The 25,908-nt window shown below is 46.7% G+C and overlaps 1 protein-coding gene across 2 annotated transcripts; it reads left to right on the top strand.

Moving 5' to 3' along the window:
* The first annotated feature begins 890 nt into the window (after nucleotides 1–890).
* LOC122930857 (uncharacterized protein C3orf38 homolog) lies at nucleotides 891–24,243 on the top strand. 2 transcript variants are annotated; one of them, XM_044284520.1, is made up of 3 exons: nucleotides 891–1,125; nucleotides 17,967–18,169; nucleotides 23,257–24,243. In XM_044284520.1, exons 1-3 carry the CDS (start codon nucleotides 999–1,001, stop codon nucleotides 23,791–23,793), a joined length of 867 nt encoding a protein of 288 aa, XP_044140455.1. In that variant the 5' UTR covers nucleotides 891–998; the 3' UTR covers nucleotides 23,794–24,243. The 2 variants fall into 2 exon arrangements, with proteins under 2 accessions (XP_044140455.1, XP_044140454.1); XM_044284519.1 differs by having other exon boundaries at nucleotides 17,964–18,169.
* The last annotated feature ends 1,665 nt before the right edge of the window (nucleotides 24,244–25,908 follow it).

The following is a 25,908-nucleotide window of genomic DNA, read 5'->3' as shown; positions in this document are numbered from 1 at the left end:
TATTTTGTGCTGCACTGTGTGTTTGGTTCTGCTGGGCGGTATTTTGTGCTGCACTGTGTTTGGTTCTGCTGGGGCAGCATTTTGTGCTGCACTGTGTTTGGTTCTGCTGGGGCGGTATTTTGTGCTGCACTGTTTGGTTCTGCTGGGGCGGTATTTTGTGCCGCACTGTGTGTTTGGTTCTGCTGGGGCGGTATTTTGTGCCGCACTGTGTGTTTGGTTCTGCTGGGGCGGTATTTTGTGCTGCACTGTGTGTTTGGTTCTGCTGGGGCAGTATTTTGTGCTGCAGTGTTTGGTTCTGCTGGGGCGGTATTTTGTGCTGCACTGTGTGTTTGGTTCTGCTGGGGCAGTATTTTGTGCTGCAGTGTTTGGTTCTGCTGGGGCGGTATTTTGTGCTGCACTGTGTGTTTGGTTCTGCTGGGCGGTATTTTGTGCTGCACTGTGTTTGGTTCTGCTGGGGCGGTATTTTGTGCTGCACTTCCTTATTGCTGGCCTGCCTACAACATGGGGCCACTTAAAGTTCCCAGTCCACCCCTGTGACTCAGAAATGTGCCTGTTAACCCATTCACTTCCATAGACAGCCTGCAGTGTTCCCAATGGCCTCTTCTCTACTATGAGTTGACCCAATCACATTTTAAGGCTTGGGAGGAGGGTGCAGTGTCCCTTATCGGCCTACAGCACCAAAATGCTTTCGCCCAGTCCTGACTTAGGATACACTATTGTGCGTGGCATCTCCCCCTCACGTGACCCCCTCCCCTGCGCCATGATTACTGTAGGGGACAGTAAGGAGCCACTTCAGCTGTTTAGAAGGTATTGGCGTCTACAAGCATCCAGCTCCGCCCCTGAACGTCCCGCCGCACAGGTGACGTCCGATCACGTGACAGTGACGCAGCCGGAAGTGGCGCCCTTGTCCTGGTTAGTTTCGTTCTCAGCTGTCAGTCCCCAGAACGGAAGTTTTAGGTCCTTTCAAAAGTGTTACCGGGTGGAACAGAGCCGCGGCCATGGCGGGTCTGAGCGCCCCGGAGAGGGAGGGCTGCAGGCGGCTGCTGGCTCAGCTGGACACCGACGACCTGTTCTCTGTAGCCGAGACTGTCACCAACCGCCTGATCCATGTGTTCAGCAGAGAAGGTGAGCGCCTCATGCCGGACTACTGGTCCCAGCATGACCTAATAGCGCCCGTGTAGAAGCCTGTGATGGCACTAGTGATGTGTGATCTTCACATGTAGGTGGCAGGCAAGTGCATCACTAGCAATCCCTGTGTACCCTAGGGTTACCCCCCCCCCCCCAAAGGGGGTGTGGTTGTGGGGCGTGGCTAAACATGTGGCGTTAAAGGGGTTCTGCAGTTTGTTTAAACTGATGATCTATCCTCTGGATAGATCATCAGCATCTGATCGGCTGGGGTCCGACACCCGGGACACCCGCCGATCAGCTGTTTGAGAAGGCAGCAGCCAGAGGATAGATCATCAGTAGAGATGAGCGAACTTCTGTTTTAAGTTCGGCGTCTAAAGTTCGGGTTAGGAATAGCGGAGAATCCCGATCTGGAACCGGATATGGATTCCGACTTCCGTTGTGGTCCGTGGTAGCGGAATCAATAATCGGCCATTATTGATTCCGCTACCACGGACCACAACGGAAGTCGGAATCCATATCCGGTTCCAGATCGGGATTCTCCGCTATTCCTAACCCGAACTTTAGACGCCGAACTTAAAACAGAAGTTCGCTCATCTCTAATCATCAGTTAAAAAAAACTGCAGAACCCCTTTAAAATATAGAACCAAATGGACCTGTCACCGCTCTTGACATGTCTGTTTAATAGCTTCATGTATCCCCATGTAATAACCATTCTGGAGCATCTATTCTTATGTCTCTATGTTGTGCCATTCCTTTATTATTTCTATTAGAAGTTCTGAATGAATTGCTATTAGCCTTCAGTAAGGGAACAGAGGGGGGTAACCAGTTGGGGGGTGTACCTGCACAGTCTGAAAATGGTAGCACTGATTGGATAAAATGAGTCTGTGCAAGTACACCCCCCCAACTGGTTACCCCCCTCTGTTCCCTTACTGAAGGCTAATAGCAGTTCATTCATAACTTCTAGTAGAAATAATAAAGGAATTGTACACCATAAAGCCATAAGAATAGATGCTCCAGAATTGTTATTACATGGGAAACGCATGAAGCTATTAAACTGACGTGTCAGGAGAGGTGAGAGGTCCTCTTTAAGGCTAGTTTCACACTAGCGTTCGTCGGTCCGCTCGTGAGCTCCGTTTGAAGGAGCTCACGAGCGGACCCGAACGCCTCCGTCCAGCCCTGATGCAGTCTGAATGGAGCGGATCCGCTCAGACTGCATCAGTCTGGCGGCGTTCAGCCTCCGCTCGCCTCCGCACGGACAGCTGTCCGCCTGGCCGTGCGGATCCGTCCAGACTTACAATGTAAGTCAATGGGAACGGATCCGCTTGAAGAGGTCACCATATGGCTCAATCTTCAAGCGGATCCGTCCCCCATTGACTTTACATTGAAAGTCTGAACGGATCCGCTCAGGCATCTTGCGCACTTAGAAAATTTTCTAAGTTATTAATGCAGACGGATCCGTACTGAACGGAGCCTCCGTCTGCATTAATATGATCGGATCCGATCAAGCGCTAGTGTGAAAGTAGCCTTATGCTTGTTTACCCTGATAGTTCCCAGTGATTGATCCATAATCTCAGGACTAACCTGTCCTATTTTATCGCCATATAACGATTTCCCGGCGGTATGCTCATTAGCATAAATAATTCCTCACCATCATAGCCTATTCCCCTCCCCCTAGACTTTGACAGACAATGTCTGCCCTCACTGCTTGTAATCTTGTCCCCAATCATGCACAAATGCGCACTTGCTTAGTGTATCCTTACGCAACATAGTTCTGCCCAAAATGAATACTGCGCATGCGTGAGATTTTATCTATAGGGTCGTTTCTTAGGCGGAGCTGAGGAGCTTGACTCTGAGAAAATATGGCTCCTCTCTGGTCAAGCATGTAAGATATTAGATAGTAATCGGCAGCATGTGGAGCAGGAGAGGAGACAGTAATGGGGCACTGCGGGCGAACGGAGCGGCGCCCAGGAATAATGGTGAGTGCTGGGACATCGCTGGGCGCCGCTCTGTGTGGGAATAGTCCTATCATTGGTGGCGCAGTGCGCCCGCCCCTCCTCCGCCCCTCTCTTCTCATTGGTGGCAGCAGCACAGGGGGGAGGGAGGAGGAGGAGGAGGAGGAGGACAGCTTCCTTCTCCCTGTGCTGCTGAGAGAACATGAGCGCGCCGATAGCAGCGCGCTCATGTTCAGAGATACTAGACTGCGCAGAAGTGCAGCCCAGTATCGAAAAAACTGAAATCCCGGTATCGTATCGATACCGGGACAAAAGTATCGATTGGGTATCGAAATTTCGATACCCGCAACAACCCTATAAGATATGACTCTTCTGTTAATTAGCATAAAAGGCAGGAAAGCGTTAAATGGCGATAAAATAGGACAGGTTAGTCCTGCTAAGATTATGGATCGATCGCTGGGAACTATCAGGGTAAACAAGTATTAATGGGGTTGTCCAGGTTCAGAGCTGAACCCGGACATACCTCCATTTTCACCCCGGCAGCCCCCCTGATTTGAGCATCGGAGAAGTTCATGTTCTGATGCTCTCCTTTGCAGAGGCATTTTTTGGAGATCCGGTTACGTACTGGGCTCTCCATGGAGCTGCCAGGAAGCCTGGTGACGTCACCGGCTCTGATGGGCGAGCTTTAGTAAATCGGCTAGGGCAGCGCTAAAGCACGCCCATCAGAGCCGGTGACGTCACCGAACACACTGCCGGGCGGAAGCCTCTGCCTGGCAGTGTGTTATTGCAAACAGAAGAGCCTGTGCCCTGCGCAAGGCAAGGGAGCACATCAGAGCATTAGATGCTCCTGTCAGGGGGGCTGCCGGGGTGAAAATGGGGATATGTCCGGGTTCAGCTCTGAACCCGGACAACCCCTTTAAGGTACATTTTGTTTTTTTATGTCAGAACATAATGACAGGTTCCCTTGGAGCCACTGTATGACAGCGACTTAAAATAATATTAATTCCCCCCAGAATTAATAATGCCCTCCATTAGTGCCCCCCAGAATTAAAATAATGCTGTGTTGCATCTGAGGGGCATACCTGTGCATGGGGCCTATAGGACATTTATTTATTTTTCGCACTTATGTATTCTGCAGCACTTTACAGACATCACTTGCTGCCCCCAATGGGGGTCATATTCTAAGTTCTCTGTCAGTATGTCTTTGGAGTGTGGGAGGAAATTAATGCAAACACAGGGAGAAAATACAGACTCCATGCAGATGTTGTCCTTTATTGGATTCAAACCCAGGACCCCAGCGCTGCGAGTAACTAGTGCTAACCACTGAGCCACCGCCCCGTGCCGAAAGGACGTATGGATGGGGAAAGCACATGGACCCCCGTCTGCTTCCTGCATCTGTGTCCGTCTGCAGAAAGATGAAATGTGTCTGTAAAATGCAGGCCATGAACTCTTTCAAGTCAGTGGGTCCTCAGTAAAAAGCAGACGGCACCTCGACCGCATCCTTGTTTTCAGAGCACAATCATGTGCATGAGACCTGTACCTGCTGCTAGAGGTGCGCCTTAGGCCTCATGCACACGACCGTTGTGTGCATCCTTGTCCGTTCCGTTTTCTGTGGACCCATTGACATTCAATGGGTCCGTTGAAAACTCTGAAAATGCACCGTTGTTCATCCGCGTCCGTGATCCGTGTTTCCTGTCCGTCAAAAAAATAGGACCTGTCCTATTTTTTCGACGGACAACGGTTCGCGGACCCATACAAGTCAATGTGTCCGTGAAAAAAACACTGATACACACAAGATTGTCATCCTTGTCAGTGATCCGCGTCCGTAGGCTACTTTCACACAGACGGATCGCAGATAAAAGCTTTTTCAGAGCTGAGTTTTCACTTCGTGAAAACTCAGATCCGACAGTATATTCTAACACAGAGGCGTTCCCATGGTGATGGGAACGCTTCAAGTTAGAATATACTAAGAACTGTGTACGTGACTGCCCCCTGCTGCCTGGCAGCGCTGTGATCCGCACAATTAACCCCTCAGGTGCTGCACCTGAGGGGTTAATTGTGCGTATCATAGCCCCCTGTAAGAGATCAGGTGCTGCCAGGCAGGTGGGGGCAGACCCCCCCCCCCCTAGTTTTCAATTCATTGGTGGCCAGTGCGGCCTCCCTCCCTCCCCTGTATTACATTCATTGGTGGCCAGTGCGGCCTCCCCCCCCCCCCCCCCCCCCATATACTATGGCTGCTTGTCAGGCCCCCTTCCTGTCCTCTTTAGGGAAAGTGGTGAGGGCAGCATAAAATCCGAGAGATGTGACTGTTTTTTTTTTTTTTACAAAGTTGCAGTTAAAAAGTCGCATAGTTTGCAACCTTGTTAATGCCACTTTTTCCCTATCGTCCATGACAGCACCATGAGAGAGGGTCCACCTCCCAGCACAGGAAACCCACAGGTATAAAAAAAAAATAGTAGGTGCCTCTCCCTTCCTCAGTGGTTTCCTGTCCTAGGAAGTGGATCCTACAGGTATGGCCCTAAGGCCCCTTGCAGACGAGCGTGTCCGGATGTGTCCCGGTGCATTGCGGCAAACCCGCGAGTAGGTACGCAATTGCAGTCAGTTTTGACTGTGATTGCGTTCCGTTGTTCAGTTTTTATCGCACGGGTGCAATGTGTTTTGCACGCGCGTGATAAAAAACTGAATGTGGTACCCAGACCCGAACTTCTTTACAGAAGTTCAGGTTTGTGTTCAAGGTTGTGTAGATTGTATTATTTCCCCTTATAACATGGTTATAAGGGAAAATAATAGCATTCTGAATACAGAATGCATAGTACAATAGGGCTGGAGGGGTTAAAAATAAAAAATAATGTAACTCACCTTAATCCACTTGTTCGTGCAGCCGGCATCTCTTCTGTCTTCTTCTTTGAGGAATAGGACCTTTGATGACGCCACTGCGCTCATCACATGGTCCATCACATGATCTTTTACCATGGTGACGGACCATGTGATGACGGACCATGTGATGACCGGAGTGACGTCATCAAAGTTCCTTTTCCTGTGCAAAGCAAAGAAGACAGAAGAGATGCCGGCTGCGCGATAAAGTGTATTAAGGTGAGTTATATTATATATATTTTTTAACCCCTCCAGCCCTATTGTACTATGCATTCTGTATTAAGAATGCTATTATTTTCCCTTCTAACCATGTTATAAGGGAAAATAATAATGATCGGGTCCCCATCCCGATCGTCTCCTAGCAACCGTGCGTGAAAATCGCACCGCATCGGCACTTGCTTGCGGAGGCTTGCGATTTTCACGCAGCCCCATTCATTTCTATGGGGCCTGCGTTGCGTGAACAACACAGAATATAGAACATGCTGCGATTTTCACGCAACGCACAAGTGATGCGTGAAATTCACCGCTCATGTGCACAGCCCCATAGAAATAAATGGGTCCGGATTCAGTGCGGGTGCAATGCGTTCACATCACGCATTGCACCCGCGCGGAAAACTCGCTCGTGTGAAAGGGGCCTAACAGGGGAGTAGTTTATCCATGGGCATCTAAGGAAGTTAGATGCCCTCACTCCCCCCTCCTTCTTCTCTAACATCTCGCGCGTGCGCACAGGCCTGTGCCTGATGCGCCTGTGCGGACTTCTCCGTTCGGCTTCATGGAGCGAAGTGCGAATGCGCCGGCACTTCGCTCAACCTCCCGATGACCTGAACACTGGCGCCAGCCTGTGCGCACGCGCGAGATGTTAGAGAAGAAGGAGGGGGGAGTGAGGGAGAGCCGGAGGCGTAACAAAGGATTCTGAGGCGGCGCTGATGTCAGAAAAGGAGGAGCAGGGCACGAACGGCGGCGGGTGCGGGCGGCATCTGGAAGACATGCACATCCCCTTGGGCACCTTAGTTGGATGAATGACAGGTTAGTTATAAAGTTTTTTAGACAAAATGAGCCTACAGACTTCAGTTATAAGACCACATTAGGAATCACTAAAGCTCCCTGAACATAACCATATTTTTAAATGGAGGGGCAAAAAACTGGTGACAGAATCCCTTTAACCTCTCTGAAAGAGGGGTTCAAGTTGGAGTTCAGCTCTCTCCCGCCAGAAATTTCTCTTATTTCAGAGATGGCTCAGAATACACAAGGGGCACTAGAAAGATAGATGGATGCGTTGTTAAGAAAGGGTGCTCTTATTGCTTGCCCTCCTGGAGAAGAAGGGTTGGGCTATTATTCCAATCTCTTTCTTGTGAAGAAGCCAAACGGGGATTACAGGACGATTATAAGTTTAAAGGGTTTGAACAAATTTCTGAAATACAGAAAGTTCAAGATGGAAACAGTCAGATCTGTAATAGTTCTTCTTTACAATGATTGATTTATGAATTGTTTTTAACCCCTTAAGGACACATGACCCTCTGCTAAATTTGCGGGGGACCCCCCCATGTCAACGATCGCAACAAACCGCAGGTCAATTCAGACCTGCGGTTTCATGCGCTTTCTGCAGTTTCTGATCGCGGGGATCAGAAACTTTAATATGCCTAAAATATATATGTTTCACCCCCCTGCACCCCTCAATGATTTTATGGCGGCGGGAGGTGCAGGGGGGGGGGGTTGGAGGCGGTGCGGCAGGCGGGATCGCGATCCCCGCCCGCCTCCCCTTGAATAATCGTTGGTGGCCAGTGGGTATACCAGGGTGTCGGCACATTGCTGACACCCTGGTATAAATGGCTGACATCTGTGATGCGATGTCAGCCGTTTAACCCTTTCCATACTACGGACCGCGGTATGGAAGAGCAGAGGTTAACAGTCGGGAGCTCCCTCACTCTCCCATCGGGGGGCTGCTGTGCCTTTGCAGCCCCTGGTCAGGATGGGGTGACAGAGGGAGGGAGCCCCCCTCCTCACCCTTCCCCGTCTGCGCAGTTGTGGCCACAACTGAGCAGACGGGAAGGTTTCCATGGCAACAGGACGCCTTCTCAGGCATTCTGCTGTCCATGGTGCTGAACAGATCTGTGCTAAAGGCATATATCTGTTCAGACAAAGTGTAAGTAAAATACAGTACAAAACACTATATAGTGACTGTATTATACAGACATCAGACCCACTGGATCTTCAAGAACCAAGTGGGTCTGGGTAAAAAAAAAAGGTAAAAATCAAAAAACACATTTATCACTGATTAAAAATAAAATAAATTCCCTACACATGTTTGGTATCGCCGCGTCCGTAACGACCTGATCTATAAAACTGTTATGTTACTTTACCCGAACGGTGAACGCCATAAAAATAAAAAATAAAAAACTATGATGAAATTGACATTTTGCCCACCTTACTTCCCAAAAAAGGTAATAAAAGTGATCAAAAAAGTCGCATGTACGCCAAAATTGTAACAATCAAACCGTCATCTCATCCCGCAAAAATCATACCCTACCCAAGATAATCGCCCAAAAACTGAAAAAACTGAGAAATCATTGTTTAAAACTTACATAAAAAAAAAAGTATACATATTAGGTATCGCCGCGTCCGTATCGACTGGCTCTATAAAAATATCACATGACCTAACCCCTCAGGTGACCATCGTAAAAAAATAAAAACGGTGTAAAAAAAGCCATTTTTTGTCATCTTACATCACAAAAAGTGAAATAGCAAGCGATCAAAAAGTCATATGCACCCAAAAAATAGTGACCATCAAACGGCCATCTCATCCCGCAAAAAATGAGCCCCTACTAAAGATAATCGCCCAAAAACTGAAAAAAACTATGGCTCTTAGACTATGGAGACACTAAAACATTTTTTTTGTTTTAAAAATGAAATCATTGTGTAAAACTTACATAAATAAAAAAAAATTGTATACATATTGGGTATCGCCGTGTCCGTGACAACCTGCTCTATAAAATTACCACATGATCTAACCTGTCAGATGAATGTAGTAAATAACAAAAAAAAAGTGTAATATAGAGCAACCAAAAATCATATGTACCCTAAACTAGTACCGACAAAACTGCCACCCTATCCCATAGTTTCTAAAATGGGGTAACTTTTTGGGAGTTTCTACTCTAGGGGTGCATCAGGGGGGCTTCAAATGGGACATGGTGTAAAAAAAAAACAGTCCAGCAAAATCTGCCTTCCAAAAACCGTATGGCATTCCTTTCCTTCTGCGCCCTGCTGTGTGCCCATACAGCAGTTTACGACCACATATGGGGTGTTTCTGTAAACTACAGAATCAGGGCCATAAATAATGAGTTTTGTTTGGCTGTTAACCCTTGCTTTGTAACTGGAAAAAAAATATTAAAATGGAAAATCTGCCAAAAATGTGAAATTTTGAAATTGTATCTCTATTTTCCATTAAATCTTGTGCAACACCTAAAGGGTTAACAAAGTTTGTAAAATCAGTTTTGAATACCTTGAGGGGTGTAGTTTCTTAGATGGGGTCACTTTTATGGAGTTTCTACTCTAGGGGTGCATCAGGGGGGCTTCAAATGGGACATGGTGTCAAAAAACCAGTCCAGGAAAATCTGCCTTCCAAAAACCAAACAGCGCACTTTTCACTCTACGCCCCGCTGTGTGGCCGTACAGTAGTTTACGGCCACATATGGGGTGTTTCTGTAAACGGCAGAGTCAGGGTAATAAAGATACAGTCTTGTTTGGCTGTTAACCCTTGCTTTGTTAGTGGAAAAAATTGGTTAAAATAAAAAATTAGACAAAAAAATTAAATGCTCAAATTTCATCCCCATTTGCCAATAACTCCTCTTGTGCAACACCTAAAGGGTTAACGAAGTTTGTAAAATCAGTTTTGAATACCTTGAGGCATGTGGTTTATAGAATGGGGTCATTTTTGGGTGGTTTCTATTATGTAAGCCTCGCAAATAGACTTCAGACCTGTAGTGGTCCCTAAAAATTGTTTTTTTTTGTAAATTTCTGAAAAATTTCAGGATTTGCTTCTAAACTTCTAAGCCTTGTAACATCCCCAAAAAATTCAATATATCATTCCCAAAAAAATTCAAACATGAAGTAGACATATAGGGAATGTAAAGTCATCACAATTTTTGGGGGTATTACTATGTATTACAGAAGTAGAGAAACTGAAACTTTGAAATTTGCAAATTTTTCCATATTCTTGGTAAATTAGGTATTTTTTTTTATGCAAAATATTTATTTATTTTTTTTACTTCATTTTACCAGTGTCATGAAGTACAATATGTGACGAAAAAACATTCTCAGAATGGCCTGGTTAAGTCAAAGCGTTTTAAAGTTATCAGCACTTAAAGTGACACTGGTCAGATTTGCAAAAAATCTCATCTCCAAGAAGACCGTTGATCGCTGGAATGGTGGCTGGTGCAGGAGAATTTAGATCAGGGGGTCCTGTGGAAGGTGATAGACCCTTTAGTAGTCACTACAGACGCTAGTCCATCGAACAGGATTTTTCAGAGATCCTGGGACAGTGCAGATTGGGAGATTTCTTCCAATGCAAAGGAATGGACAGCAGCTCTGAGGACTCTGCAGGAGATTCTGCCTTGGCTTCAGAACCGACATTTAAAGGTTTTGTCCCACAATGGTTCCATGGTGGCCTACTTAAATTATCAGGGGAGAACCTGATCCAAAGAGTTGATGGGAATTACCAGTCAAATATTTCCCTTGTTGAAAGGGAGAGTCACTATCAGCCCTGCATATCAGAGGTGTAGACAACTGGAAAGCACACTACCTGAGTCGGAACAGACTAGATGAGAGGGAATGGTCCTTGAATCAGGACATATTTGCCACGATAGTAAGCCTGTGGGGGTTTCCAGACATAGACCTCCTTGCTACAGGAAGCAACAGGAAGGTGGAAAGGTTCTTTTCTCTTTGTCCTGGGGTTTTGCCCACAGCAGTAGATGCCTTCCTTCAGCCCTGGGGCAGGGGTCTTCTGTTCACATACCCTCCGTTACAATTAAATCCCAAAGTGTTGAACAAAGTAAGGGAAGACAGAGCTTTGGTGATCTTGATGCCCCGTTGAGCGTGGTTCATCTGGTTAAGACTACTGTTGGTCAAGGAGCCATGGGTCCTTCCGGAGATTGCGGCTCTCTTGTATCAGGGCCCAGTAATACATCCCCCAGTCAGGAGCCTTCACTTGACGGCTTGGTTTTTGAGAGGTCGCTGTTGATCCGGAAGGGGCCATCGGGGTCGGTAGTCTTTACCTTATTAAAAAGTAGGAAGGAAGTGACTACAGGCATATATAGAAAACAAAAATGACCCCGGGTGTCCTGAGGAAACGAGAGGGACAGTGCCCACCCAATATGGCCACAGGGGGCACCCGTGGAGGGTAACTCGGTACAAGCTCCCGAGAACAATAGCGAAAACACAAGAGAAATGGAGCTCAGCGTACCAAAGAATAAATATTTATTTGATTACATAGACACATGATACAAAATACATAAATATGATGCCATAGACAGGATAAATGGGAGAAGGGGAAGGAAAGGAAGGCGCCACCCTGGGAGAGCACACAGGTCAAAAATGTATATGGGTATATGGAGGTCATAGGAGAATGTTGGGTACAATAACCAACCTATGAACAAAGTACATCCAAAAGTATATAAATGAGTGAAAGGTCAGCTAAAGACCAACACGGCAATGAAACATGGTATGTTGAGCAAAAAAGCTAAAAAATAATAATAAAAGGTAAACAACAAACCAAGTAAATAAATAAAGACCAGGTGTAGTGAAACACCAAAGTCCAGAAACCGTGGGGGTAAAGACTGCGACTACAGCTCACCTAAAACAGACCGTGTGTGGAACAAACCAGGATGGCGCTACCCCAACGCGTGTTTCGGCGTGCCTTCATCAGGGGGTAACGCCATCACTGTGAATCTAATATTTAAGGCCTCTCTGAGCCAATGAAAGGTCAGTACTTACTCGTCCCCAGGTGTGCATGCTGGTTGGCGCGCGAAACAGCCGGCACAAACACATCGGCCTCCCGCCGGCACGCCCACCTCACGTGACCAAGTCACCTGATCGGGCGGTAATGGCGTGTGGTGCCGGATGACGCGCGCACGCATCACAAAAGGGGAGGAGACAGAACGCCAACATAATAAAAACACCCTTCTCCCATTTATCCTGTCCATGGCATCGTATTTATGTATTTTTTATCATGTGTCTATGTAATCAAATAAATATTTATTCTTTGGTACAGGCATATATACTAGAATATGGTCGGTTTTCTTAAAGTTTTTAGGGATTCCTCCTTCTCCTTTCTGTCAGCTTAGCGTCCCTAGGATTTTAGAGTTTCTCCAGAGGGGTTTAGATAAAGGGTTGGCCTTAAAGGGGTTGTCCAAGTTATATTTATTGATGACCTATCCTTAGGATAGGTCATCAATATCAGATTGACATCCTGGCCAATCAGCTGTCTGAAGAGAAGGCGCGCGCTGTGCCAGCGCCGCCTCCTCTTCACTGTTTACCTTCTCGCCGTTGCATCTGCAGCGCTGAGCAGGTGTAATTACACCTAACCATCCCATTCATTTCAATGGGACGGATCGTTCCCATACACTTGTATAGGAGCGATCCGTACCATTGAAATGAATGGGACGGCTTGGGTGTAATTACTCCTGCACGGCGCACACCTTTTCTTCAAACAGCTGATCGGCGGGGGTGCCGGGTGTGGGACCCCAGCCAATTTGATATTGATGACCTATCCTGGAGGATAGGTAATCAATAAATATAACTTGGACAACCCTTTAAGTACTTTAAAGATTCTGATTTCGGCCCTGAGTGTCTTGTTTGATTCTAGTCTAGCTGCGCATTCTCTGATTTGTTAGATTTTGTGAGGCTGTTGCTAGAAATACCCTGGCCAGGATAGTAAGAGTCCCTCCTTGGGACCTGGGCCTGGTTCTTCATGGTTTGGTTAAAGCTCATTTTGAACCCCTCTCTGAAGTCTTCATCAAGATCCTAACATTAAAATGTGTATTTTTAGTGGCCATCACATCATCCAGGAGAGAAGGTGAAATGCAAGCTAAACCCTCCTTATATGTCCATTCAGGAGGATAGTATTTGTCTTTGCCCCAATCCAGCATTTCTCCCCAAGGTAGTCTCAGATTTTCACAAGGGGCCAGGAAGTGTTTCTCCCTTCCTTTTCTGATCACCCTAAGGAAGCTGAGCTCTATCATTTAGATGTTAGGAAACGTGTGCTGGCTTATTTAGAGGCTACCAAGGAGTGGAGGAGGGCATCCTCTTTGTTTATACAGTTTGCAGGGCCTAATAAAGGGAAATCGGCTAGCAAAAGTTCCTTAGCCAGGTGGATAAGGCAGGCTATCTGTTTAGATTATGTTTCCATGCAGAAGCCGGTTCCCCGAGGATGGTCGGCTCAGAGTGGCGGCGACTTGGGCAGAGAGAGCAGAAGCTTCAGTCCAGGACATCTTCAAAGCTGCAACTTGGTCATCTCCATTGACCTTCTATAACCACTATAGATTGGACCTTTCTTCTTCTTCTGACTTGTCCTTTGGTTGTAAGGTTCTCCAGGCCGTTTTCTCACCCTAGTTTTTCTCTGGCATCTCTCATGATGCTGTTATGGACGATAGGAAAAAAAAATTATAATTACACTTACCGGTAATTAGATTTTCAAAAGTCCATGACAGCACCGCTAAATTTCCCACCCTTTTTTACTTAGGTTTTGTTGACCGTTCTTGCGTATGGTCACGAGGTGTGCAAAAAAATTAAAATAAAATGTATAGCAAACAAAAAATATACACAGCAGCACAAGACCAAAGATAAGGGTGCAAATGCAAAGATCCTCACAGCCGTAGGCTCCAACGACTAGTTGTAGATATAGATTCAAAAGGATGAGGCAGCACTCCAGGCGTAAAGTGAAAAAATGGTGGATCTTTTTAATAAAAAGAACCACCATTTTTTCACTTTACGCCTTTTGATTGCATTACTGAAGGCTTCTCATCTCTGAAAACCAAGGAAGGGAGAGGCTCCTCCTTTTTTATACCTGTGGGTTTCCTGTTCTGGGAGGCAGACCCTTGAAAATCAAATTACCGGTAAGTGTAATTATCATTTTCAGGAGCCAGGGAGATGATCAGTCTCCCCCTTAGTCCATTATATTCAGGCCCTATGCCTGCAGCCAGCTGACACTGGACGCAGTGTGGCCCTCTGATCGCCACGGCATATCCCAGCCTGGCCTTACTGGACCTTGATATAGCAGCGTTGTCACACTGCACACATGTAGTAAGACACTGCCATATCAACCCATGCCTGCCCAGCATACTTAGTGCAGCTCAACCCACTAATGCAAGGATCAGCAACCTCCACACTCTAGCGACTGTGAAACTACAACTCCCAGCATGCACCACTCATTTCTATGGGATTTCTTAACACAACTGAGCAATTGTTTTACAACAGCTGGAGTCCCGGAGGTAGCCGATCCCTGCGTTGATGCCACTTGTAGGTACAACACACAATATGATGGCTGTGAAATTTTCAGCAAACCAGGTGAATTGTCTCTGCCTGAGCTCAGCCCTTAACATTTAAAGAGTTTACTGAGATTTTTTTATTTTTTTTTATCTGATCGATGGAGGTACAACTTCTGGGCGCTCCTGTGAGCTCCGCAGCCTTCTCGCATCTCACCAAGCACAGCACCGTACATTGTATAGCGTCCGTTCTTGGTTTCGCGCTCAGCCCCCCTTTTTATCTGGTTTTCTGAGGTATTTGTTAAAGTGTAACTGCCGTTTTAATTTTTTATACCCTAATGGTATAGTACACCTTGCTGTATAAGTGCTTTTGTGCTTAAAACTTTATCATGTTCTTAAAGATTTAGCATTTTCAGTTTTACCTGATAACTCCCAGAAATGCATGCTACTTTCCTATTCTGCAGCCTCTTCTCACAACATTGTCATGTGCAGCTGTCTTCTCTGTATTATAAACAAGAGACGGGAGGAGCTCAGCCGTGAGTGCTGGGGAGAGCACGGGGAGGAGGAGCTCAGCCCTGAGTGCTGGGGAGAGTACGGGGAGAAGGAGCTCAGCCCTGAGTGCTGGGGAGAGCACAGGGAGGAGGAGCTCAGCCCCGAGTGCTGGGGAGAGCACGGGGAGGAGGAGCTCAGCCCCGGGTGCTGGGGAGAGCACGGGGAGGAGGAGCTCAGCCCCGGGTGCTGGGGAGAGCACGGGGAGGAGGAGCTCAGCCCCGGGTGCTGGGGAGAGCACGGGGAGGAGGAGCTCAGCCCCGGGTGCTGGGGAGAGCACGGGGAGGAGGAGCTCAGCCCCGGGTGCTGGGGAGAGCACGGGGAGGAGGAGCTCAGCCCCGGGTGCTGGGGAGAGCACGGGGAGGAGGAGCTCAGCCCCGGGTGCTAGGGGGAAAGCGGGGAGGAGGAGCTCAGCCCCGGGTGCTAGGGGGAAAGCGGGGAGGAGGAGCTCAGCCCCGGGTGCTAGGGGGAAAGCGGGGAGGAGGAGCTCAGCCCCGGGTGCTAGGGGGAAAGCGGGGAGGAGGAGCTCAGCCCCGGGTGCTAGGGGGAAAGCGGGGAGGAGGAGCTCAGCCCCGGGTGCTAGGGGGAAAGCGGGGAGGAGGAGCTCAGCCCCGGGTGCTAGGGGGAAAGCGGGGAGGAGGAGCTCAGCCCCGGGTGCTAGGGGGAAAGCGGGGAGGAGGAGCTCAGCCCCGGGTGCTAGGGGGAAAGCGGGGAGGAGGAGCTCAGCCCCGGGTGCTGAGGAGAGCACGGGGCGGAAGAGCTCAGCCCTGAGTGCATGGTCTCGGGCAGAAAGTGCAGGGGGGAGGGGTGCTGCTTTAGATGCTGCTATCACCTGATTAGTAGCAGCTAGAAACATGCAACTGTTGTCCAGGCTGTCGGACAAGACCAGAATGACAGCTAAAGTCCAAGCAACAGAGTGAGAAATCACTGTTAGAAATTGTTGGAAATATTCGCGGGTAAAATCTGCTTTTACTTTCACTTTCAGCTGCATTCACAGCATCCTAACTTCTATCAGTGATATCTTCCCCTGTACTGAGTATATTGCCGTTGTTCTGGTATTGTCTGAAAGCTTGGAATGTTGGCTTTCAGACAGTACAAAGCAATAATATCTGTAGCTGGTACCAAACCAGAGATATGAGCAGCTAAAGCAGCCCCCTCCCTGCCAGTGTGGAGGAGAATGAGGGAGCAGCTGCAGAGCTTACAGATGACTATTAACCCCTTATGGACCAGGCCATTTTTCACCTTAAGGACCAGTCCGATTTTTGCAAATCTGACATGTCACTTTATGTGGTGATAACTTTAAAACGCTTTTACTTATCCAAGCCATTCTAAGATAAAATTTACCAAAAAGTTTGAAAAATGTGCAACTTTCCAAATTTCTATTTCTCTGCTATTAAAACAGATAGTGATACCTCCTACAATTGTTATTACTTTACATTCCCATTCTGGCAATGCATCCCCCGCCGTACATGCACGGCATTTTGCGTTAAGAGGCTAAAACAAATGCTTACTGATTTCATGTAATGCAGGGCTTGTCTTTGGTTAGCTGTATGTGAGAGGATACACACTGCTCTGGGGTAGTGGGGGAGGTTATCTGCATTCTGATTGGTCTTGTCTGTCTCTAGTTAGCTGTATGTGAGAGGATACACACTGCTCTGGGGTAGTGGGGGAAGTGAGGGAAATACAGGATGGCCTCAAGGACATGGCAAAGATCACCACAGGAAGTGCAGCAGAGGCCATCTTAGGAAGATGCTGAAATAGAGGCACAGAAAAATAGGGCTGCTAAGGGTTGACTACAGACATCAGACAAGTTAAAATTAACAGAAAAATAAAGCTTCATGGATATCTTCCCTTCAGCATCACGTATGTAAGGCTACTTTCACACTAGCGTTCGGCTGTCCGCTCGTGAGCTCCGTTTGAAGGGGCTCACGAGCGGACCCGAACGCAGCCGTCCAGCCCTGATGCAGTCTGAATGGAGAGGATCCGCTCAGACTGCATCAGTCTGGCGGCGTTCAGCCTCCGCTCCGCTCGCCTCCGCACGGCCAGGCGGACAGCTGAACGCTGCTTGCAGCGTTCGGGTGTCCGCCTGGCCGTGCGGATCCGTCCAGACTTACAATGTAAGTCAATGGGGACGGATCCGTTTGAAGATGCCACAATATGGCTCAATCTTCAGGCGGATCCGTCCCCCATTGACTTTACATTGAAAGTCTGGACGGATCCGTACGAGGCTATTTTCACACTTAGCTGTTTTTATGCTAAAATAATGCAGACGGATCCGTACTGAACGGAGCCTCCGTCTGCATTATTATGATCGGATCCGTTCAGAACGGATCCGATCGAACGCTAGTGTGAAAGTAGCCTTAGGGATTAAATTTTTGGTAGTGAAATGGCAGTTACACTTTAAATGTCCAGGACTAGAATAGATGGCTGCATCTTTCAAAAAAACAGCACCACACCGGCCCCAGGGATGGGATGTCACCACTGGGTCCAGTGAATACCAAAAACAGGTGAACAGGACCCCTTGCACTAAAATAGAGTAGATTTTGAAAGGTGAAAGTATTTTTTTTTTATATATATTTTTTTGAAACTTAAGCAAATTCCTGGAGTCAATAATTTTATTTGATTTTTTTTGAGGGGGAGGGGGGCATACAACCATTTTAAAAGGTGCAGGCCTGTTCAGCTCATTTTCTGGTAGTCCTTACATCAGGAAAGCAAATCTTTGCGTAGCTTTGCACTATAATTTACATACATTTCTGATGTAAATTCTAGTAAATCTCTGGGGCTGCCACATTGCCTCCCTTTAAGTCCGCCCACTCTTCTTATTAAAAAAAAAAAAAAAAAGTTCAGTGAGAGGCCTAAAAACCAAAAAGTTTATGTGCAAACGAGACCTGGGGAAACAATTGTGACTTTTGATGCCAGAAAACAGACTGAAGGACCATGATAAGTAAAGGAGAATAAGTGTCTGCATCTCTCTTCTTTCTAGAAGCCTTCGATGCGATTGTTACATATAGTAAAAGTGCAGAAGAGCTACTGAAAAGGAGAAAGGTTCACCGCAGCGCCATTTTTAAGTATCTTGCTGCAGAGAATGTCAACGTGCTGCCGTCAAATGAGAAGAATCAGCTCATCCAATGTGCACTAGATCACTGGAGAGGTCCCAGTGTCCGACATCCAGCTTCTCCAGATGTAAAGGTGAGCAGTGGTAATGGACAGAAGATCTTGCCAGTCCGGAGAGTAGGGTTGTTGCGGGTATCGAAATGATAGGATTATTTCCACACAAAGCGGCGCCCAGCGATGCCCCAGCACTCACCATTATTCCTGGGCGCCGCTCTGTTCGCCTGCAGTGCCCCATTACTGTCTCCTCTCCTGCTCCACATGCTGCTGATTACTATCTGAGCGATGGGAGGAGACATCAGCTTCACTAGTGGGAGTTCCTTCTCCCTGCGCTGCGATTGGACAGCGCTACAGCCAGGGAGAAGGAACGCCGACTAGTGAAGCTGATGTCTCCTCCCATCGCTCCGATAGTAATCAGCAGCATGTGGAGCAGGAGAGGAGACAGTAATGGAGCACTGCAGGCGAACGGAGCGGCGCCCAGGACTAATGGTGAGTGCTGGGGCATCGCTGGGCACCGCTCTGTGTGGAAATAATCCTATCATTGGTGGCGCAGTGCGCCCGCCCCTCCTCCGCCCCTCTCTTCTCATTGCCGCCCCTCTCTTCTCATTGCCGCCCCTCTCTTCTCATTGCCGCCCCTCCTCCGCCCCTCTCCCCCTGCTGTGAATTTCACACTTTGCAGCGCAAATGGTAAAATCAGCGGTGGGTTTTGCTGCCGGTTTCCATGGGTTTCGCTGCAGAAATGCAGTAAGATTCACAGCAGACTTACCCTTGAGTGCGCCCAAAGCAGCGGAAATTGAGCAGATTTGCTTTTGGGTTTCGGCTCCAGCTCCTGGTGAACATGAAGCAGTATACCCCTCCTCTGTCACTACCTGACATACTGTACCAGGTCCTGTGCCAGTCTTTGTATAACCAGGCTGTCTGCAATGTCCTCTCAGGAAATCAGGTTGTACAGAGACTGGCATGGGATGAAGGGAGGGCAGTATAGCTATTTTTATTTATTTAGGACTTTTGCTGTGGCTGCATGGGTAATTCAGCAAAATGTGAAACATTTTAGGATTGCTGAGGATATGCCACCTACTTCTAAAACGGGGCTCACAAAATGAACGAAAGCGAAGCGGACAGGTGCAGCCACCCTCGATTCACTTCTGTGGAAGTTCCGAAAATATTTCCGGCAGTCCTATAGAGGTGAACGGAGGAGATGGGCATGCTTGGAGCACTCTGCTGTTCTTGGATCTCCCACAGAAGAGAGCGGAGAGCACGCCGCGCAGTGCGCTCTAGTTCTCTTTGGGGGTCCCGTTCCAGAGGACATTGGTTGTATATCCTAGTGACGTGCCACCCCTTCTAATGGAGAAAAATCTGCAACAATCCTGTCAGAAATGGACAGGCTGTGGATTGAAAAATGTATGCAGATGGCTTTGCATAAATCTTACTTTCTCCTACTATAATCAGCTGCATATTTTTGTATGCAAATCAAAATGGAAAATCCGCAGCGCTTCAGTAAAAGGGGGTCCACAGCATATCCACCAGATCCTCAGCCATGTTTGTGGTTTTTAGCCATTGGTGGTGCAGTGGTGCAGTGGCAGCTTCTGATCGGAGCCCCAGCTGTGTAAGCCTGGGGCTCCGATCGGTTACCATGGCAGCCAGGACGCTACAGAAGCCCTGGTTGCCATGGTAACATCCCTGATGCTGTGTGCACAAGGCACAGAGCAGCAGGGACAGTGTGAAGTCCTATTCACCCTGATAGAGATCTATCAGGCTGAATAGGAAAAGGGATGAAAGATCCCAGGTTCTAGCCCCGAAGGGGGAAATAGTTATTAAATAAAAAGTGTAAAAAAAACAAACAAAAAACACTAAAATATGAAGTATAAATCACCCCCTTTTCCCAATTTCACATATAAAATATATAAATAATAAACATATTACATCGCCACGTCAGAAAAGTCCAAACTATTAAAATATATTAAAAAAATCTAGGTGGTGAATGCCGGAACAGAAAAAATAAAAAAAAAACTGCGCGATTCGCCATTTTTAAAAATGAGGAATGCACGTGGCTTTTTTTGTTTATTTTTTTCGCGTGGTATCGAATGGTATCGAGTATCGCAATACTTTTTCATGGTATCGAAACCGAATCAAAAAAATGGTATCGCAACAACTCTACCGGAGAGCACAGGGCAGCTAAATACACGGATCTGCTGGGAGAGAAGTATGGGAGAGTGGGGGGTTAAAAAATAAACCACTAATTAATATTCAGTTTCAGTCTTACTTTGTCTTTAATGGTTGGTGTACGTTACAGTGGTTTTTCAAGATCTTTCGACTTTAGTCCAGAGCAGAGGACTGTATAAAATGAATAAAAAACAAACAAACCTGTATTCCCCTAATTAATTTTATGCTATTATTTCACATGTTCATGTGACCACTGCAACCAATCGCTGGCATCAGTGGTGACGTTCCATTTATACAGATGGGAGCACAGCAGCAGTGTGTGTGTCTTTGTTTTATTTATTTTTTTAAATCCTGGAAAAGCCTTTCAAATGATTTGTTGTCACCTGGACAAGGGTAAAAAAAAAAAAAAAAAACCTCAGCTGATTCTCAAACATCCCGTTTCTTAAAGAGGTTATCCGGCAATTAAAATTGATGACCTAGGTCAGGGGTAGGCAACCTCCGGCTCCCAGTTGTTGTGAAACTACAACTCCCAGTATGCATACTTGCTCTGCTCTTCTAAGAACTCTCATAGAAATGAATGGAGCATGCTGGGAATTGTAGTTTCACAACAGCTGGGAGCCGGAGGTTGCCTACCCCTGACCTAGGTCATCATATCAGAATGGCTTGGATCCGACACCAATGGACCCCCGCCGTTCAGGTTTTAGAAAAGACTGGAGCTCCCTGAGTGCTGCGGCCTCTTTCTAGGCCATGTCATGTTACCTAGTCGCTGTACTATGTTCTATGCTTGGAGAGGAGCTGGCTGTGCTCACCAGAGCTCCCTTGAGCGTGGCGACTCCCTGAAACAGCTGGTCGGCTGCAGGTCCAGGACTCCGACCCCTCCTGATCTAATAATGATGACCTATCCTGAGTATAGGTCATCATAATCCATTCATGGATCACCCCTTTAAGCCTTTGACAAAGGGCTATTATTGAGAAATGTGTGTGCTGGCACGCATGTACTATTATGGTGAGGACACAGAAGAAGTTCTCCTCCACGATTCTCACCACAGCTCTGCAGCAATGTATACATATTACCTGCACATCTGCAACATGCAAATTTTTCAGTTGAAAAATAAACCAATATTTAAATTGATCAGGCATGTTGCTTGTAGAGGTAAAGAATATAAACTCTGTACTAAACTAAAGGTTATTGTGTACATCGTCATCTGTAAAAATAAATTCCCCATCAAACCACACAATGATGGTTAAAGGCACTAGAGAGGACAAACTGAAATATCCTAAAGTGCGCAACAACAGTTATCAAGGACACACCTAACAAGACAAGAAAGTGTAGTCATAAAACTCTCAACGATGACCCTAAAACATCACTAATGTCCCCAGTGGAGAACCCAAAACTGAACCGTTACAGATGCATTATGTCATGAGGTCTCCAATACGTTTTCCCAATACTGTTTATTCATCAAGGTAAAAGAAACAGTAAGAGAAAATGACAAATAACACGTTAATAAAAATCCATACTACAACACTGTAAATGTCCATATGAAGCAAAGGGGAGACCCATTCACATCCATATTCTGTGAAAAAATATTCATAATTTTTTTTCAATTGCTCTTTATTAAAAGTTATTTTTTTTTTCTACAGCCTTATTTCAGCATAGCTGCAGGCTGTCTGCAGGAGCTTTGAGGGCACATTGTGTAGCCCTTATCTTTGAACTCCTGTCAGCTCATAAACACTCATTTTAGCTAATCAATTAGGATATGGCTTAATTAAGTGATTATGATCTGTCAGGAGATCAGAGATAAGGGCTATACATCGAACCTTCAAAGCTGCTGTCTGACCAGACTTAAAGGGGTTCTCCCGGAATTAAAAAAAATGAAAATACTTAAATATTATTTTATAATAAATATATTCACAAATACCTTTCATTACTTAGAATGTTTTGTTTTGTCTAGGGAACAATCATTAGGAGAAATAAAATGGCCGCCGTCCTATGAGTACACACAAAACCTGTCCAAATCACACAGCAGGACAAGTTACTTCACCACAAGGAGCCGTAGTGCTTCCTCATCCCCCTCTCTGCTCTGCTTGTCAGCAATCATGATCCTTAATACAGGTGAATCTCTGTGGGAGTGGAGATGATGAGACATGAGAGGAGAGTGAGGTGTGGCCAATGAGCAACAACACTTGTATGCAGTCACCTTTACCACAGTCTGTCCTGTCCGTCCTCTTTGTACTTCATGTCTCCTCATGAACTAAATTCCCCTGAGATTCAGCTAAAGTTCTTATCTGTATTCAGGATCATAATCCCTGGCAAGTAGAGCGGAGGAGGAGGACGAGGCAGCTCTTTACCTCAGTGTTGTAAAGTAACTTGTCCTCATGTGTGATCAGGACAGGTTTTGTGTGAAATAATGGGACAGCGGCCATTTTGTTTCCCCTGATTGCTCCCCAGACAAAATGAGCCATTATAAATAATGAAAGTTTTTTGAGAATATATTTATAATAAAGTAATATTTAAGTATTTTCATTTTCTTAATTACTGGAGAACCCCTTTAATGTAAAACAGACCATCTGCAGATATTGAAAAATGTAAATAAAGACCAATTTAAAAAAATGTTTTCATTAGCTAAAAATTATTACAATGCAGTGATTAAAAAAAAAATTAAAAAAATTCCCCCCGAAGCATGAGCAACTACAGTCAAGCAGGCGTTGCACCTCGCCTCATACCACGGCTCCATTTAGGTGAGGACGTGCGTTACCATTTTTAGAATGAAGCTATAAGGGGTTGCTGCGCTTTACTAGAGCTTCAGTCGCTCTGATCCAGTAATCGGACCACTCACCGAGAAGGCAGAGCATATCATTCTTTTATCTAATCACCCCAAGTATGTATGTGATGGGACATCCCCATTAACTGTTAAGGTAAATAGAATTTAAGTAAATTGTGATTATGGTCAGGCCGCTGAACCTGAAATGTATGGATTTATTGATTTTATTCATGTTTTCAGGTCGAGAAAGAACAATCTGAACCCGGGACCCTAAATTGTCAGTTGCTCGGTGAACAGTTTTGCAATTGGTTTTACCCTCTGCTGAATTCTCAGAATCCATCCCTTAGGCCAGAGAAGGGCGACTGGGGCCCTCAGCACTTCTGGGAGAATGCTGTACTGAAGCTGGCGTACAGAGCAGCCGAGCAGGCCGCAGAGGAGCACTACGGGTCTCAGATGGCAAGTCTGCGTCTTCTTGCGCTTACACGAGAGGAGAGACTCATATTTAACCCCAACATTGATAGCGGAGGTTTAAAATGTGTGTCTTCTCCTCATGGGCCTGTGGTGGTGGCAGTGGCCGGAACCATCCACAGAGACAACGTCTGGTTGGGAATATTTGAACAGATTTTTGGATTAGTCAGCTGTCCAGTTGGTAAAAACTGGAAGATTAAAAATGTGGACCTTAAAATCCTAGGACAGAACTCATTAACCTGCGAAGAGTCGCAACGATTGCCTGCCATAACCTTACACAGCAAAGAACTGGAGATGTACTACAGCTGAACCCCTGAATGTGGCCGGATAGTATAGCTGATAAGGGACATGCATGAGGGCAGCATCTGGTTGGCTGTGTAACCAGTGGGTTTCCTTTTGCACAACTTATTTTTTGCAGATTTATTCTTTGCTGTTAGAAAGTACAAAAATGTTGCGTTCCAAAAAATGTAATTAAAGAGGTTTTATCATATTATACGTTTATGGCCTGTCCACAGGGTAATTCATACATGTCTGATAGGTGCAAGTCCTCACTCGCCTTTTAGCCACTGAATGAATGGAGAGATGGCTGCATATGTGTGGCTCTGTGAATGCGCCTCTACCTCTCCGTTCACAGCGAGATGGCGATTAGATGAGCTCTGTTCTGGAGATAGTCCCAGAGATGGGACCTGCACCTTTCAGACATTTATCCTCTAGATATGCCATAAGTGTGTAGAATTGGGAAACCCCTTCAGGTCAGTTAAGGCTACTTTCACACTTGCGCTTGATCGGATCCGTTCTGAACGGATCCGATCATATTAATGCAGACGGAGGCTCCGTTCAGTACAGATCCGTCTGCATTAATAACTTTAAAAAATTTCGCAAGTGCGCAAGTAGCCTGCGCGGATCCGTTCAGACTTTCAATGTAAAGTCAATGGGGGACGGATCCGCTTGAAGATTGAGCCATATGGTAACATCTTCAAGCGGATCCGTTCCCATTGACTTACATTGTAAGTCTGAACGGATCCGCACGCCTCCGCACGGCCAGGCGGACACCCGAACGCTGCAAGCAGCGTTCAGCTGTCCGCCTGTCCGTGCGGAGGCGAGCGGAGCGGAGGCTGAACGCCGCCAGACTGATGCAGTCTGAGCGGATCCGCATCCATTCAGACTGCATCAGGGCTGGACGGAGGCGTTCGGGTCCGCTCGTGAGCTCCTTTAAACGGAGCTCACGAGCGGACCGACGAACGCTAGTGTGAAAGTAGCCTAAGACGTGTGGTTGGTATAGATTATGCACAAACATAAACCTGTGCGAGTTGTGTACACTGTGCCATTTTGACGTGAAGTGTAGCGCCTCATGCAGTGCTGTTCTTTCCCAGAAGTCTGCTGACGGAGGCTTCGATGGAGATATGACCACAGCATAATAGTAAGCATTGCATGTCACTATACCAGGGGCACAAAAGATGTTGTGAAACTACAACTCCCAGATTGCTACATTCACTTCACAGCAGAGTGCAGTACATGCTGGGGGATGTAGTTTCACAATAGCTGGAGTAGCGGAGGTTGCTGAATACTGCACTGGGATATGCCATCACTTGATGACAGCCAGGACCTCCACAGGTCGTCAGAATGAAGCGGCTCCAGTAATAGTTAAAGAAGTTGGCCCATCTCATACATTTGTGGCATATCGCAAGGATACGCCATCAATGTCTGATAGGTGTAGACCCTACCTCTAGGACCTATCTCTAGAACACAGCCTGCAAAGTGAAGGAGAGCGGGCTGCTATTTTTGGCATTCCCATAGAGATTAAAAGGTGGCCAGCGCGGTCCGATCTCCTTCACTTTGCAGGCTCCGTTCTAGAGAGAGGTTCTGGACCCACCTCTGGGCCCTGCACCTATCAGAAATTGATGGCATGTCCTAGCGAGATGGGCCAGCCCCTTTAAATGTTGTGGCCCCACTGATTTTCATGGCACAGCAGAGCTGAAACCCACCACAGTGCAGTTTGCATGAATGGAGCTATCTGTTTGTTTCCTGCACTGCTCCTTCATTCCCAGACCATGTAGAGGTCGAGCCAGCCAAAATGATTATGGCATATCCAAACAATATGGTATAACATTATATCATTATATAAAGGGCACAGGACCTTTGTTCTCATGATCTGCGGGGGTCCGAACAGTTGGCTCCACACCGGTCAAACAATTACCTCCCATTGTTCTATGGAACATCCTTGTCTCTGCTCTATACAGTATTGCTGGTTATTCTCGTATAGTTTGCCGTCTTGGGGAAGGTTCACACATCACATTTTAGTTGCAGCTTTTTCTTGTAGGCATGAAGGATGCAGTTTGGTTTTATCTTTTTTCCTGCTCGTGGACCTGTTGCCATCCCACAGAATATGCCATAAATGTCAGATGGATGCAGGTCCCACCTCTA

The sequence above is a fragment of the Bufo gargarizans genome, chromosome 3 (assembly GCF_014858855.1).
Source record: "Bufo gargarizans isolate SCDJY-AF-19 chromosome 3, ASM1485885v1, whole genome shotgun sequence".
Classification (NCBI taxonomy): domain Eukaryota; kingdom Metazoa; phylum Chordata; class Amphibia; order Anura; family Bufonidae; genus Bufo; species Bufo gargarizans.
Note: the sequence above shows the minus strand (reverse complement) of the source record. Positions and strands in the feature narration are given on the sequence as shown.